This window comes from Notamacropus eugenii, chromosome 1 (genome assembly GCF_028372415.1).
Source record: "Notamacropus eugenii isolate mMacEug1 chromosome 1, mMacEug1.pri_v2, whole genome shotgun sequence".
Classification (NCBI taxonomy): Eukaryota; Metazoa; Chordata; class Mammalia; order Diprotodontia; family Macropodidae; genus Notamacropus; species Notamacropus eugenii.
Window position 1 is genome coordinate 247,687,622 of NC_092872.1, and position 17,349 is coordinate 247,704,970.

The 17,349-nt window shown below is 35.8% G+C and overlaps 1 protein-coding gene across 1 annotated transcript; it reads right to left on the reverse strand.

Moving 5' to 3' along the window:
- Window positions 1–437: 437 nt before the first annotated feature.
- LOC140515153 (olfactory receptor 13G1-like) lies at window positions 438–1,346 on the reverse strand. The gene has a single exon (XM_072625731.1). It carries the CDS (start codon window positions 1,344–1,346, stop codon window positions 438–440), a length of 909 nt encoding a protein of 302 aa, XP_072481832.1.
- Between the last annotated feature and the right edge of the window lie 16,003 nt (window positions 1,347–17,349).

Sequence of the window (17,349 nt, forward strand, 5' to 3'; positions counted from 1 at the left end):
ACAGAAAATTGAAGGAAAGTAAAAAGGCAATTCAGTGACACCAATATCTGAAAACATTGTTATATACTATACCTTGACCCCCTCTAATGGGGATTAATAAACAACTGTAAAAACATTTATAAGTGAAATATTCTAGTTCACCTCTGAACTGAATTATTCTTTGGAAAGACTTAAAAGTTTTCTTTTCCTATTAGAAGAGATAATAGAACAGAAAGTACCAAAGAAAGGTCTAGAAAAATTGTGCCTCCAAACTTCAGGAGGTGGGAGAAAAGTTCACTTTATGTAAGTGTCCAGAATAACAACAATATTTTTGAAAGTCGAGAAGTTCAGCTTGGATTAGAAGATATCAGTTATGTGTTCAATCATTAATACAAAGCCAGGATTATTGGAAGGGTATTTAGAAGTCTCTTCATTCACAACTTCAGGATCTGGACAGCTCAACATTTTTTGAAGAAAGAGACATCTTTGTTCCTCAGAGTATAAATAAGAGGGTTGAGGGTGGGAGCCACTGATGTGTATATCACAGATACAACTTTATCCTTATCCAGTGAGTAGCTGGAAGATGGCCTTATATAGGTGTAAATTACAGTGCTGTAATACATGCTAACCACAATGAGGTGGGAGGAGCAGGTAGAGAAGGCTCTCTTTTTACCTTCAGTAGTGCGGATTTTTAGGATGCTGGAGATAATACAGGCATAGGAAAGCATCATGATCATGAAATTCCCCACAGCTAGGAATACATCTGCTGTAAAGGCCATGGTTTCATTCAGGTAAGTAGGGGTGCAAGAGAGCTTCAGTAAAGGGGGAATCTCACAGAAAAAGTGGTTGACTACATTGGAGTGGCAAAAAGACAATCGAAACATAAGACTGCTGTTAATGCTGGTGTTGAGAATGCTCATTGACCAAACACCAGCAGCTAACAGCATACAGACCCTCTTGCTCATCATGGGGCTATAGTGGAGAGGATGACAGATGGCCACATACCTGTCATAAGCCATGGCTGTGAAAAGCAGCAGTTCAGCTCCTAAAGACCAAGTGAAGAAATACAGTTGAGCCATACAACCTTCATAGGATATGGTCTTTCTACCCACCATGTTTTCAAGCAGCTTTGGAAGAATTGTGTAAGTACACAGGATATCAACCACAGCTAGGTTGACCAGAAAAAAATACATAGGTGTGTGTAATGTGGGATTAAAACTGATCGTGACAAAGATGAGGATGTTCCCTGAGAGGGCCACTGCATAGAGGGAGAGGAAAAAGACAAAGAACAAGGGCTGAAGATGAGTTGCTTCTGAGAATCCTTTCACAAAGAACTCAGTGACTAGTGTCTGATTCATCCATGCCATAGGGTGGGTGACAATGGGTAGTTTGGACTATGTCCTAGAGATTTCACTCACTTTTCAGCTTAGTTATGGCCTAGTAAAAGAAGAAAAAAATTGATTGAATATTAATAGTGAGTTACACTTTACAGGTTTGTCATCAATTAGAACAAAATTTGATCTTGGTTGGTACTGTGTTTTCTGCCTTAAATCCCACTTCTAAAGTCACTAATTGTGGGATTATCTCTATCATCTCCCTTCAAACTTTAGGTTTTTTTAATCTGTTAAATGAGAATTATAATAACTGCTTTATCTATCTCCCAGCACTTTCATGGGAGCCAAATTAGATAACAAATGAAAAAGCATGTTGCAAATTATAATGTGTCATATTCTTATAATTTATAATAAAAAATTTCATCATTGTTTTAGATATAAAAGTTAGTTATTTGTGTCAAATCACATAACAAAATGGAATTCAGGTCAGAAATAAATTTTAGTTTCTGTTTAATTAAAGACTGATACAAACAGCTCAGGAAAACATCCTATTTCTTTTGATTGAGTATTGTTAATCATAAGATAAGAGAATTGTTTTAGAGCTGGAAATGAACTTGAAAGTCGTGCAGGGTAACCCTTTATCTTACAGATGAAGACACTGAGACCAAGAGAAACTCAATCGCTTGCCCAAGGTTCCAGAACAGAGCTGGGAACTCGAACTTAAGTTCTTAGACTCCATTTCCAGTGTCTTTTTCCATCATAGCACACTGTCTTTCTCCAATAAACAATATGTATCTTCATGAAAGAGATCAGTTATAAAAATAATGCTGAATTTGAATTATTCTTTTCACCATTAAACTGTAATAATCACCTAGTAGTCAAATAGTGTTTCATTTTTGGCTGTCAATCTTCAGAACACAAAATACACACCCTTTTTTATTTACTGGACCTTTTATTTAATTGGTATAAGGAGCTCCCAATGAGGAAGCTCCTTAGAAGATTCAAGTTGGCATCTGCTTTGTAACGTAGAGTCTTAAATCATAACCTGTGGGAATGTCCTTCATTTGGAGAATGGCTGAACAAATTATGGTATATGGTTGTGATGGAATACAGCTGTCCTAGAAGAAATGATGAGCTCAATGATCTCAGAAAAACATGGATAGACTTGCATAAAATAATGAACAACAAAATGAGCAGAACCAAGACAACACTGTATATAATAATGATAATATTGTTTTAAGAAAAACTTTGAGTAACCAAGTCATATTGACAATTATGAATACCCAAATTAACTACAAAGAACATATGAAGGAAGATGCTCTCTGCATCTAGAGAAAGAACTGATAAATAGAAATATATAGAATGGTTTTACATATATAGACATGGATATATATATACATATTTGTGTCTAATGATGACAATCTAAAGGGAGGATAGGGAGAATAAAATGGGGGAAAGATACATGATAACTTTATTATATATTTTAAAAAGAACAGCAAGTTGTACATAGATTTTCAGTTGTATGTACAGTCATCTTTCTTTCTATTTTATTGTGTTGGAAATATATTTCTATTTTATTATTATGGAAATGCTTGTTGTATTTCTTAAGTTCAGAATAAAATAAACTAAATTTTAAAAAATTAAGTGACCTGTCTAGGGTCACAAAGTTAATGTTTAAGGCTGGATGTGAACTCAGGCCTTTCTGACTTCAGGTCCAGTAATTTACTTACTGTACTACCCATTTCCATTTGTTTCAACCAGAACAACTTATCACAACAGATTGAATTTAGAATAAGATATGCAAATACTATTTTCTATTGAGCCAGACATTAAACAGAAATACAAAAATACATAAAACAATGACACTATTTTTGATACTTTAAAAATATATATATTTAAATATTTTAATAAAAATATGGGATTTGTGTTAAGATGATTTGTGCATTACTAAGTGGATTAAATATTTTAAAATTTATCCATTTTAATATCTATTAGGGAAAGTATCAACAGATATAACTGATAGAAACAGAACCTCCTCAAGAGAATCCTCAATCTTTAACAGAGTAAAATTTTCAGAGATGAAAAAGTATGAGAACTGCTAGTATTGTTTATAAAGTAATGAATAATAAAGACCTGTCTTCAATCTTGCTTTTGGCACTTAGTAGATATCTGAACTAAGGTAAGCTATAACCTCTCTGAGCTTCAGACAATTTTTTTAGATTTCTCTATGAGGTTAAACAAATGTTGTTATTTTCACTAAATACACCACCAACAAAATCACAAAGCCTTGACCACTTGATGAGGCTCTGTTTCTGCAACAGGCCACGAAACCCGTTTCTTCCAATACTTTCCGTGCTACTATAGTTAATGATATCTGACAAGGGCACACCTAGAAGAATCAGGAACAACCCAAAGGGTTTTGTTAAGGACATAATTTCTAATAACCTTGGATCACCAAGGCACCATCTGTAGCTTCCACAAAAGACCTTCCCAAGTACACATGCAATAAACACTAATACAAAGACATTGGAGAAATGACCAAGGAATTACAGCTCTCAGAAGCTCATTTGATCTATCACCAAGTAGTTTCTACTGTCTCGGTATTGTTCCTTCTTTCCAAGATGAATAACTACAGAAAGGGTCCCCATAACAAACACCAGAGTACAAAGTACAACCTAACACATACCAACCCAGGTGCCCCAGCACTCCTTGATTTTATAGGGAGGAATAAGAGAGAATAAAGGTCCTCATTAAGGCAGTTGGGGGGAAATTATTGCCTTCTGTACTTCATATCTCAATTGTGCTACCCTTCCGGTTGTTCTAATGGCTCAAAGAGGATAATTGAGTAAAAGAACTGATTATAAAATAAAATAAAATCAATAATAAGAGAGAGAAGTTGTTTCCCATATATAGGCTATTTCAAAAGTCTTAGTGCAGTTTCAAGATACTAAAGCTTTAAAACGTGTTTTAAATTTCACTAAGACTTTTGAGACACCACGTCTATACATGTTATGCTTTTTTTCGAAGTTTCATTTCCATGTTTAGCATCTGATTCTCCATATTTATGAAATGGACAATTTAATTATATTAGTGCCCAAATCCACTCTGTCTTCCCTTCGGGTTCCTCCAAGTAAAAAACTCCCCTGAAAAACCACACCAGAAGTGGTGAAAGCTTAAATTTATGTGTTCATTGTAAAGAGTTATTTAGAAGATTACTTTACAATTTATTTTTATTTTACGTTTATTTACTGATTTATGGAGTTTTAAAAAATTGCTCATTTTTGACCATGTCAGTTTCTTAGTTATGGTTTACTCATTTTTTTCTAATTGCAGTTTTAGAATTAGCACTAATAAAAATAATAAAAATGAATATTTCCACTATCCACCCCAGAGGGTAGATATGAGGAAAGTACATTGAAAATCATGAAAGGATGCATGTATGTGTGTCACTGTGCTTTTCCCCCTTATAGTTAATTATAATAGCTACACCTTGACTCAAGTTAAACTCTTCTACAGAGACTGAGTCAAAAAACACTTATTTCACCATTTCTTCACTGAAGACTTTGGGATTCTGGACAAGGGCAACATTCATCTGCCCCAGGAATTACTCTTTGGTCCTCAGTTAGTGGACATTTTTATCAATGACTTGGGAAAAGGTTCTGATCGAATACTTAACACATTTGTCTATGACAGCAAAGCTGGCAAGAATAGTTTCCTCATTGGTTGAATCTATATTCATAAAATCTTGATAAGATAGAACACTGGGTTAAATTGAGAGGGAAAAAAAACATTGAGTCTTAAAACTGGGCTCAAAAAACTCAACTCCTTAAATACAAGATGGGAAGCTATGGTTAGACATCAGTTCATCTGAAAAAGATGTGTAGGTTTCTGGGACCATATTCTCAAGGCAGATCAATAATATGGAGAACCAGTAAAGCTAAGGCTGCATCAATAACCATAGTGCCTAGGGCTAAAGAGGAAATAGGATTGCTGCACTCTGCCCTAGTTTGAAATCAGCTCATCTGGTGAAGGGCATTTAGTAAATACAAAAGAGTCAATTAGTCAATCAGCAAGCATTTATTAAATAGTGCTCTACACTAGACATTACAGCAAATGCTGGGGAAACAAAGAAATGGACAAGTATAATATGGTCATTCTGAAGTTCTCATTCACATGGGGATGATAATAAGCTAAACTATATACATATGGTGATGTGGAAGAAAAGGGAGGGATAGAATTTCGAACCCAAGACTTTAAAAAAGAGAGAATGTTAAAAAAAAAAAAAAAGTTTTAACATTATCTATCCATAACATTATCTATCTATACATGTAAGAAATGAGTGTCTTGAACAGAACCAAGGCAGCCAGGAGGCAAAGGTCAAGAACGAGACCATTCCAGGCATGAGGGTGAAAAGGATTAGTAAAAGGAACTGGTTTGTGTCTCTAGAAGTGAAGACCTAAGGAGTGGAAAGGGAGCAGAGAGGGGGAGCATCTATCTTTGAAGGAGGACCTGTGGAAGAAGGATTAGATTTCTTCTATTTAAACTCACAGAACAGGAATAATGAGCAGAAGTTGTGAAGAGATCAATTTTGTCCCCGATTGGCAGGAAATCTTTTTAATCATAAAGTGAAATCAAACTCTTTTAAAGAGGGTCTCCCTCCCTTGGAGATTTTTAAGGTATTGTAATAATCATTTGGTGCGTATGTTGGAGCAAGGATCATTGTTCAGTTGTGGGTAGGACTAAAAGATCTCTGAGGTTCTTTCCAACTCCAATTCCCATTAATAAAGCTGTTTGTAATGAATAGCAGAATGGCTGGTGGTCCTTCTTTGGCTGCCCTGTTAAGCCTTCTTATGGAGAACCATAGTAAGTACAAACTAGTTCAAATTCCTCATGGAATTCTTAACAAGATGGAACCAGATCATCTGTTTGTTCCCCATGCTTTTTACAGTTTTTAAAGCACACAAAACTTTTCCCACTTGCTATTTCTCTCAGGCTGTTTTATATCTCTAGGAACATAAGATTCAGGGCTGAAATGGACCCTAAACTTCATAAACACTTTATCACACAGAGGAAGAAATTGAGGCCAAAGGTTAAGGAACTTACCCAAAGTCATGCAAGTAGCATAAAACAGAAATGAAATTTGAACTCAACTTCTCTGGCTCCAAATCCAGCACACTGTCCATGACTGCTCTTTCTTCACATGAACTAGAGGATGTTCCTTCTTTGTTGCTTCTTTCTTGGAAATGAAAAAGAAATCAACCTTAAGGAATGTGATTTTCCAATTTGAAACCAAAATGCAAGTGCCCAACGTAGCCGTCCAATAGGACTTCATTTATTTTTTAAACACAAGCATGATGTAAAATAAACATTTTTTTAAAAAGTCTCTTACAACCAACAAGGAGAAAAAGATCTTTTCTTGGTCAATCTCTGCCTCTCATTTAAACAAGGTGCTTCCTCTACTCCTAATAAATTTGCTGTCAGTCTGTTAACTGAAAGTAGTAAGTGGGCATTTGAACCATGGGGAAAATAAAATTAGTTGAAAGGATAAGAAGTTGGACCCTTGGGGTATCACTTTAAAAATAATATTACTTTTGGCCCTAAAGGATCAATTAAGGCACAGTTTGACTGCCCTAATTACATAGAACCAAGTGCATTTCCCAAAATCTGTTTATGTGTCTGAGATTGTTCACCAAAACTGACCAACAATTTAGTTGGATTTAATAAAGCAGTTACCATATTCAGGAAGAAATGAGAGTTATTTGCATCGGATAAAGCTTCTGGCCTACTGTGCAAGGATATAGAGTAGTACTGGACAAGTGTCTGGCTGTATTCCCAGGCATAGCATAGGGCTGGTAAGTGTATAGTGGATAGAGTGCTGGGCCTGGAGTCAGAAAGATGTGAGTTTGAATCCTGTATCAGATAATGATAGCTATGTGATCCTGTCTGTGTAAAATCATATCACTTCTTTCTGTCTCAATTTTCTCATCTGTCAAATGGGCATAATAATAGCACTTGCCTTTTAAAGTTATAGTGAGAATAAAATGAGATAATATTTGCAAAGCTCTTTATAAACTATAAAGTTGTACATTTGTGTGTATGTATACACACATACATAATATGCTCGCTATTAGCTATAATAGGTGAAATGGAATGAAAGTCATCAATATTATAATCAGCCTGAGTGTTTCTTTTACTGAAATGTCAAATTCAGTGAAGTCAAAAGACTGTGTTGACGAATTAACACAGGATGGTTGGTATGACTTTGCATCTAGACAGACTCTGTATGCTATCAGTAAAACTATTAATATTGTTGTGGGAACAATGTAAGTGCCTCAAAATAATCCTGTTCTTCATGAAAAGAGGATTCTTGAATAATACCTGTGTGGTTTACACCGATATATAACAAACTGCCTATTAAATAATTTGTTAAGGGTTGGTCTAGATGACCTCTAGCTTCCCTTCCTACTCAATAGAAGGAATGCTATCTCTGGAGTCAAATGATCTGGGTTCAGATTCAAGCTTTGTCATTACCTCTGGGACCTTGGGCAGATAATTTCACCTGTGTGGTGAAGGTCTCAGTTTTCTTATCTGTAAAAGGAGGAATTTGGATTAGATAACTTCTAAGGTCCTTTCCAGATCTAAATCCTACATATTAAAGACTATTGATACAAGTCATCGAACCATCGATAGTCAATGGTTGATCAAACTGACTTCAACCCCAGAAATGGAGCCATGTTATATACTGATCATTTGCTTGCCGTTTATATATTTTCTTCTATGCAAATAACTCAAGCCTTCTTCATTGTCCAAACAAATCACCTTAGACTGAACCAGTTTGTGGTTTTTTATTTTATTTTATTTTTAATATGAAAAACAAAATAAGCATTTCCATAAGAGTAAATTTAAAAACAAAAAAGGTGATTGCGCATGAAACTGCATATCTATAATGTACAACTTCCTATTCCTTTTAAATGTGTAAAATTATCATATAATTTTTTTCTTGTTTTCTCCCCTTCCCCACCCTGGAGATGGCTACCACTAGACATATTGTGTATCTATGAATGTTTGTGTGTGTGTGTGTGTGTATAAAATGAAAATAATTCTACACATATTTCTGTTTATCAATTCTTTCCCTGGATGCAGATAGTGAATTTGTTCATAAGTCCTTTGTAGTTTATTTAAATATTTGTAATACTCAAAATGACTCAGTTATTAAAAGTTGTTATTAAAACAATATTACCTTTGCTGTTTACAACATTCTCTTGGTTCTGCTCATTTTGCTTTTCATTATTTCATGCAAGTCTTTCCATGTTTTTCTATGATCATCAAGCTCATCATTTCTTAGAACATAGTTTATGTCATCAAAATGATACATCACAACTTGTTTAGCCATTCCCCAATTGACAGGTGCTACCATAATTTCCATTTCTTTACCACCACAAAAGAGTTGCTATAAACATTTTAGAACATATGGCTTCTTTTCCTTTTTCCCTATTCACCTTTGGAAATAGAGCTTGTAGCAGAATTACTGGGTCAAAGGGTATAGGCAGTTCAAAATCTCTTTGAGCATAATTCCAGATTGCTCTCTAAAATTGTTGAAACAGTTCAAAGTTCCACCAACAGTGAATTCATGTCCCAATTTTTTCACATTTCCTCCAACATTTGTCACTTTACCCTTCAATCATTTTAGTCAAACACATGTAAAATGAAATCTCAAGGTTGTTTTAATTTGCATTTCTCTAATCAATAATGATTTAGAGTATGTTTGCTTATGACTATAAATTATTTTGATTTCTAATTGGAAAAACTTTCTGTTAATATCCTTTGACCATTTATTAATTGGTCAATGACTCATATTCTCATAGATTTGCCAAAGTTGTTTACATATTTGAGACATGAGAACTTTATCTGAGAAACTGTTTCCCCAATTTTCTGCTTTCCTTGTAAACTTGGCTGCATTTATTTTATCTGTAAATTTTTCTAAAAAATTCATTGTAATTGACATTATCCATATTACGCATCACTCTGCTCTCTGTTTCTTTTTATTCATAAATTGACTATCCATAAGTATGGCATGTAATATTTTCATGTTCTTTTAATTTTCTTTTAGTATCTGTCTTTATGTGTAGTTCATATATTCATTTTTACCTTACCTTGGTAAATGGTGCAAGACACTGATCTGCACCCAATTTCTGCCATAGTTTTCCAATTTTCCCAACAATTTTTGCCAAATAATGATTTTTTTATCCCCAAAACATAAGTCTTTGCACTTGCCACATGCAGGGTTAGTATGTGTATTTTTTGCTGCTATAAAGTATGTGTCTATTTTATTCCATTGATCTACTTTTCTATTTCTTAGTACCAGATAGTTTTGATAATTACGGTTTTATAATATAATTTGAGATCTGGCACTGTCTAATCTCCTTCCTTTAATTTTTTTCTGTTTTATTAGTTCCTTAGATATATTTGACTTTTTGTTCCTCCAAAAGTATTTTGATTTTTTTTATAATTCAGTAAAATAATTGTTAACAATTTAATTTGCATGACATTGAATATATAAATTAGTTTAGGTAAAATTGTCATTTTTATTATATTGTCATTTCTCATTTTGGCCCTATCTATCCATGATAATTACTATTTAATTATATAAATATGATTTTATTGGTACAATTTTTTATATATAATACTATTTGTATGATTACCGTTTTTTAGCAAGTATATTCTCAGGTATTATATACTGCCGAGAGTTACTTTAAATGGGGTATCTCTTACTATCTCTTTGTTCAGAATTTTCTTTGTGATACATAGGAGTGTTGATGATGTATGTGGAATTACTTTATAACCTGCTACATTGCAAAAAATATTAAGCAACCTGTTTTTAATGGAACTGAAGTTACACTATATTCTACATTTATATTTCCTCTAAAATATGTGACTTTCTCACCTTCCATACTTGTTTCAGAGGATTTCAAGATGTGGCTCTACCAGTTACTAGTGACACAACCTTCAGAAATTCATTTAATCCCTTTGCATTTTATAGAGCTTTTCACAATGAAAATAGATATAGTTATATCTTTCCTGTGAATCTCACAAGGTTTTGTGGGCATCAAATAAAATAACAAGGAGAAATGGCTATATGAATGTCATATATTAATTTTATTATTTCTTATTCTTGCCTACTGAATCTCTACATGAGGTTTTCTCCTAAATAAATGGTACATCCTCCCATATTTTCTGGGCTATGTGTTTTTAGGGCAAACTTACATAGCTAGAATTACGAATATCTTTACCAATCTCTTTAAGCAGCTTTCTAACCTTGTACAAAAAAATATACTTTTTGATAGGCAAAGGTCACTCCCACCTGTCAGTAATCAAAGATCTGAAAGGATCAGATTGACATTCCAGGTCAGTGTCAGACTGCCTCAGAGAGCAAAGATGTATTTTCCCAATGACCTAGTAACTACATTCCAACAGAAAAGTATATATTCTGAGGGCAAGGACCATTTCATATTTTTGTCTCTTCTCAGTGTCTAGCACATTCCCAGGCACAAGGCAGGTCCTTAATAAACACTTTGAACTAATTATTTGAGGAGGTGAAAGGATATAATGGTTATTAAAGGCTGAGTTTCAATCCTTGGCCTCTGAAAAAGAGAGTAAGCATAGAACTCCAGAAACAGAGGACATCAAAACAATGAGGTACAGAGAAGAAAGGGGCTACACAGACTTGAAATGGGTTCCCTTGGTGGAGAAAGCTGTGTTCACTAGTGGAGACCCTCCAGTGATCCATGTGACCACAGGAGAAGAGGAACCACATGACCACAAAGATGGTGAAAATCAGAGACAGTGGTCCCCAAAAAAGGGTAAAAACCAAGGATGTCTCAAGGGCATAGAAGGACTTTATGAATAATTCCAAAGACCTAAATCAAGCTTTCTTCAGAGAAAAGAAATCAACATATACAAACCAAAATGTCTTTCTCCCATTCTGAACTCTCTGGTCACTCTTAAGGGCATGATTCAGTCATCTAGGCTCACAACCTCATTATCATCACTGACTCCTCACTCTCACTCTACTCTTCTTCCCAGTTCCCTAACCCCCATCCTAAGGCTTCTATACTCTCATGTATACTCCCCTTCTCTCTATGCATATCATTACTAACTAGTTAACTTAACTTCCTAGTTCAAGATCTCATTATCTCTCATCTAGAGTATGGAAATAACCTTCTAATGAATGTTCTTTGTCTGAAGCCCCTATTCCAATCCAACCTCAACTAAAATGTCAGTGTTATTTTTTTAAGAATATAACCACTCTACTCAACAAATTCCAGGGTTACCCTAATACCACCATATACATAAGAAAGATATATGAAACAGAACTTGTCCTCAGAGAGGAAAAAGTGGCAAAGCCAAAAACATTTAGGACAATTATCATGTTGGACAAAAATTAAGAGAGTAAAACAGAATTGTGATAGGGAATGTTGGTTGTAAAGAGCACTGATAGAAAAATTGAATTTTCTGATCATTTCCTGATTTTGGAATATTTTCACTGTTACTACCTTCAGTAGGTGGTTCTTGAGGAGGATTGAGAACATTGAAACATTTACTACTTAGGGAAGGATAAACCATTTTGTCTACTATTGAAACATATTTTAAACTTTAATGCAGCCTGGGCTAAAGCCCAGCCAACTTGTTTACAGTCCCATGTTGCATAAGACTTCCTCTGAATTGAGGTGTAACATGGTCAAATGGCCATGCAGCATCACACACCAGTGACAAAATTTGTCCTCCAAGGTTTCTCAAAGACTCCTCAACTACAGATTTTCCTATTTAGCTCCTTACTTGTTCTTTATCTTACAGCTCTCATGAGAAGCATGCTCATTTTCCTTGCAATCAGTCTGAACTCAGACCTCAATACATACACATACTTTTTTCCTTAGCAACTTGGGCCTTATAAATGTTGGCTGCATATGTGCTGTTCTGCCTAATTTACTGGAGAACTTTGTTGTGCAGAGGAAAACCATTTCCTTTCATGGTAGCATGAGTGAGCTAATTTTCTTCTCTTGATTTTTGAATACTAAACTCCTGCTATGTACATTCATAGCTTAACAGATATGTGGCCATCTGCCATCCCCTATATTATAGCACTATATTTGAGTGGGATGAATTACATACTCTTAGTCAGTAGTATATGGACCACTGCTAAAATCAGTTCATTGTGCACACTGGCCTGGTGGTGCAATTAACGTTTTGTGGTCTTAGTAAAATTAAACACTTCCTATGGGAAATCTCCTCTTTAAGGCTACTCTCCTGCAGCTCCACATACCAGAACAATATCATAATAGTCACTGAAGATGCATATATTGGGGTGATCAGTTTTATGTTCACTATGGTATTTAGTAGATAGGGTACCAGTGCAGGAGTCAGGAGGACCTGAGTTCAAATCTCACCTCAGACACTTGACATTCACTAGCTGTGTGACCTTGGGCAAGTCACTTAACCCCAATTGCCTCATCTAGTCATACTGATGAATTTCTGGTCTCTGAATTCAGATGGCTCTGGAGGAGAAGTGAGGCTAGTGATCCGCACAGCCTTCCCTCACTCAAAACAAAGTCAAATGCAAGTCATATCATTATTTCTCTGATGGCATGGACTTCTTCTGTAATGAAAGATAAATACACACATTATGCCTTCATCAACTTGAGAATACTAAATTTTTGCACCGCAAAGGGAAGAAGAAAGCATTCTCGACCAACTCTACGCACCTCAAGATGGTCAGCATGTGTTATACTACAATCATATACATATATGACTTCTGGCACCTAAATGGATAATGGCTAAATGGTGGCTCTCTTGTACACCCCAACTGGCCCCAATTTAAGCCCTCTTTTCCACACTCTGAGAAACAATTATTTTACAAACAGCACACAAGAAAGGTTTCCATTCATTCATTAAATATTTAGAATGGGTCAACATAACTTGCTTAAAATGTTATTTCTGGGGGGCATAGCCAAGATGGCAGAGTAGAAAGATGGGTGTGATCTAGTTCTACTACAGTAGACTCTAAACTTAAAAAGTAACTCCAAACAAATTTTAGAGCATATGAAGCCACAAAATGACAGAGTGAAAGAGATTTCCAGCCCAAGACTGCCTGGAAGGCCAAGAGGAATAGTCTATCACACTGGGTTCAGAGCAGAGCACAATGCGGCCCATGGAGCACAGTGTAGCCTTGGCCTCATGTGGTGTGGCATGAACAGGACTGGAGCAGGCTTCAGAGCTTCGAATTATGGGCAGCAACTGCAGTTCCTAGATTTGTCAACCCACAAAAGCCAAAGACAGCTTCAAAGGTTAGTGGAAAAGCTCATCACCTAGGAGAGAAGAGAGCAAGGACAGCCTACACCCCAACCCTAGGGCAGCAGCCATGGCGGAACATCATTCATTTTTGGAACCTTTGGTATAAAAACCTTGGGGTAATGAGCGATTTATCTGACTCTCAGTCCTTAGTGGCAACCGTGGGGTGAGGAAGACAGCTGATGTGGTGGAGCTGGTGGAGGCTCTGGAGAGGGAATTCTACTCCTGGGCAGAAAAGCTTGTGATTGTGATTGCTTCCAGACCAGAGCACAGACAAAGAGAAGAGTAAACACCTCTCCCTTAACTGTGCCCTTGGCAGAACTGAGAACTTACAGGTCCTTAAAGTGTACCCTCCACTTCAAAAAGGAATCAAAAGTCGAGTAACAAGCTGAGAAAATGTCAAAAAAAGGGCAAAAATAAGACTATAGAAGGCTACTTTCTTGATGGAAAGGTATTTTCTTCCATCTTTTCAGATGAGAAAAAACCAAGCATACCATAAGACGAAGACATCAAAGTCAAGGCTTATGCACTCAAAACCTCCAAAAAAAAATATGTAACCATCTCAGGCCACAGAAGAGCTCAAAAGTATTTTGAAAATTGAGTAAGAGAGGTGGAGGAAAAATTGGGAAAAGAAATGAGAGATATGCAAGAAAATCATGAAAAGCAAGTCAAAAGCTTGCTAAGGGAGACCAAAAAAAATGTTGAAGAAAAAAACACCCCTAAAAATAGACTAACACAAAGGGCAAAAGAGGTTCAAAAAGTCAATGAGGAGAAGATTCCTTTAAATAGCAGAATTAGTCAAATGGAGAAAGGAGTTACAAAAGCTCACTGAAAAAAACTTCTTCAAAAATTAGAATGGAGCAGTTGGAATCTAATGACTTTATGGGAAAACAAAAAATTACAAAACAGAAAAAAAGAATGAAAAAATAGAACACAATGTGAAATATCTCATTGGAAAAACAACTCACCTGGAAAATAGATCCAGGAGAGAAAATTTAAAAATTGTAGGACTTCCTGAAAGTCATCATCAAAAACAGAGCCTAGACATTAATTATCATGAAACTATCAAGGAAAACTGCCCTGATATTCTAGAACCAGAGGGCAAAATAAATATGGAAAGAATCCTCTGATCACTTCCTGAAAGATATCCCAAAAGAAAGCTCCTAGGAACATTTCAGCCAAATGCCAGAGTTCCCAGGCCAAGGAGAAAATATTGCAAGCAGCTGGAAAGAAACAATTTGAGTATTGTGGAAATACAATCAGTATAACACAAGATCTAGCAGCTTCTACATTAAGGGATAAAAGGGCTTGGAATATGATATTCCAGAAGTCAAAGGAGCTACAATTAAAACCAAGAATTACCTACCCAACAAAACTGAGCAAAATATTTCAGGGGAAAAAATAGTAATTAAATGAAATAGACGATTTTCAAGCATTCTTGATGAAAAGATCAGAGCTGAATAGAAAATTTGACTTTCAAACACAAGAATCAACAGAAGTATGAAAAACCAAACAAGAAAGAAAAATCATAAGGGACTTACTAAATTTGAACTGTTTACATTCCTACATGGGAAGATAATATTTGTAAGTCTTGAAACTTTTCTCAGTATTTGGGTAGTTGAAGAGATTATATACAAATATACATACATATATATATATACACACACACACGCACACATATATATGTGTAGGCAGAGGGAACAGGATGAGTTGAATAGGAAGGAATGATACCTAAAAAAATAAAATTAAGGGGTGACAGAGGAATATATCGGGAGGAGAAAGGGAGAAATGAAATGGGGCAAACTATCTCTCCTAAAAGAGGCAAGAAAAAAGCATTTTCAATGGAGAAGAAAAGAGAGGAGATGAGAGGGAAAAAATGAAACTTATTCCCTTCATATTTGGCTTAAGGAGGGAGTAACAAGCACACTCAATTTGTATGAAAATCTATGTTACACTACAGGAAAGTAGGGGTAAAGGGGATAAGTGAGGTGTGTGTGGGGATGATCAAAGGGAGGGCAAATGGGAGAAGGGAGTAATTAGAAGTAAACACTTTTGGGGAGGGACAAAGTCAAAAGAGAAAATAGAGTAGATGGGGGCAGGATAGGATGGAGGGAAATATAGTTAGTCTTTCACAACATGACTATAAATGGAAATCTTTTGTGTAACTACACATGTATACCCTATATTCAATTGCTTGCCTTCTCAGTGGGGATGGGTGGGGAGGGAGGAATGGAGAGAACTTGGAACTCAAAATTTTCGGAATGACTGTTGAGAATTGTTTTTGCATGCAAGTGGGAAATAAGAAATGCAGGTAATGGGGTATAAAAATCTATCTTGCCCTACAGGAAAAGAGAGAAGATGAGGATAAGGAAAGGGAGGGATGTGATAGAAGAGAGGGCAGATCAGGGGAAGGAGAAATCAGAATACATGTTGTCTTGGGGTAGTGGGGAGGGGATAAATGGGGAGAAAATTTGGAACTCAAAATCTTGTGGAAATGAATGTTGAAAACTAAAAATAAATAAATTTATTTTTTTAAAAATATTATTTCTCTAGTATTATTTTGAGATCTGGATGTAAGAAATTATGTAAATTTTAAAATGTCTTTGTTTAGTTTCATACAATGTTTTTCCTTCTGTAATTGTTCAGGATGCTAACTTGGGTGCTTGCATTCACCCACCCACACACACACACACACACACACACACACACACACACACACACACATTCAAATCCTACAACAGTGCATATAAGTAAGAAATGTTGGAGCAACAGACCACAAAGTTACTAATTACACCTGAGGGTATGATGAGTTTTCCATGTCTGGATGACCAGCTTTCAAGAGTGGAATGAAAGGGAGTGGAAAGTTGCAGAGCCAAGATGGTGGAGCAGAAGGATTGACCTGTAAAACCTCTCCCCCTACATTCTATAAAATGCCTGTAAAAAATGGCTCTAAACAAATTCTAGAGCAGCAGAAGCCACAAAACAACACAGTGAAAGAGATTTCCAATCCAAAATGGTCTGGAAAGCTGACAGGAAAGGTCTATCACACTGGGCTCAGAGCAGAGCACAGCCCAGCCTTGGCTGCTCAGTGTGGCAAGGACAGGACTGGAGCAGGCTTCAGGCCATAGAATCACAGGCAGCAGCTGTAGTTCCCAGATTTCTCACCCCATAAATTCCAAAGACAACTTCAAAGATCAGAGAGAAAATTCTTTCACCTGGGTGAGAAGGGAAAAATGGTCATTCAATGAAACAGAGGACTTTCAAGCATTCTTGATGGAAAGACCAGAGATGAATACAAAATTTGACTTTCAAACACAAGAACCAAGAGAAGCATGAAAAGGTAAACAGGAAGGAGAAATAATAGGGGACTTTCTAAAGTTGAACTGTTTACATTCCTACATGGAAAAATTATATTTGTAACTCTTGAGACTTTTCTCAATATTAGAGTAGTTGGAGGGATTATATAGTTACAGACAAAGGGCACAGGGTGAGTTGAGTATGAAGGGATATCTAAAAAAATAAAATTAATGGATGATAGAGGAATGTACTGGGAGAAGCAGAAAGGGAGAAACAGAATGGGGTAAATTATCCCTTACATAAAAGAGACAAGGAAAAATTTTTTCAATGGAGGAAGAGGGGCGATGTGAGAGGGAAAGAGTGTGCCTTACTCTTATTGAATTTGTCTTAAGGA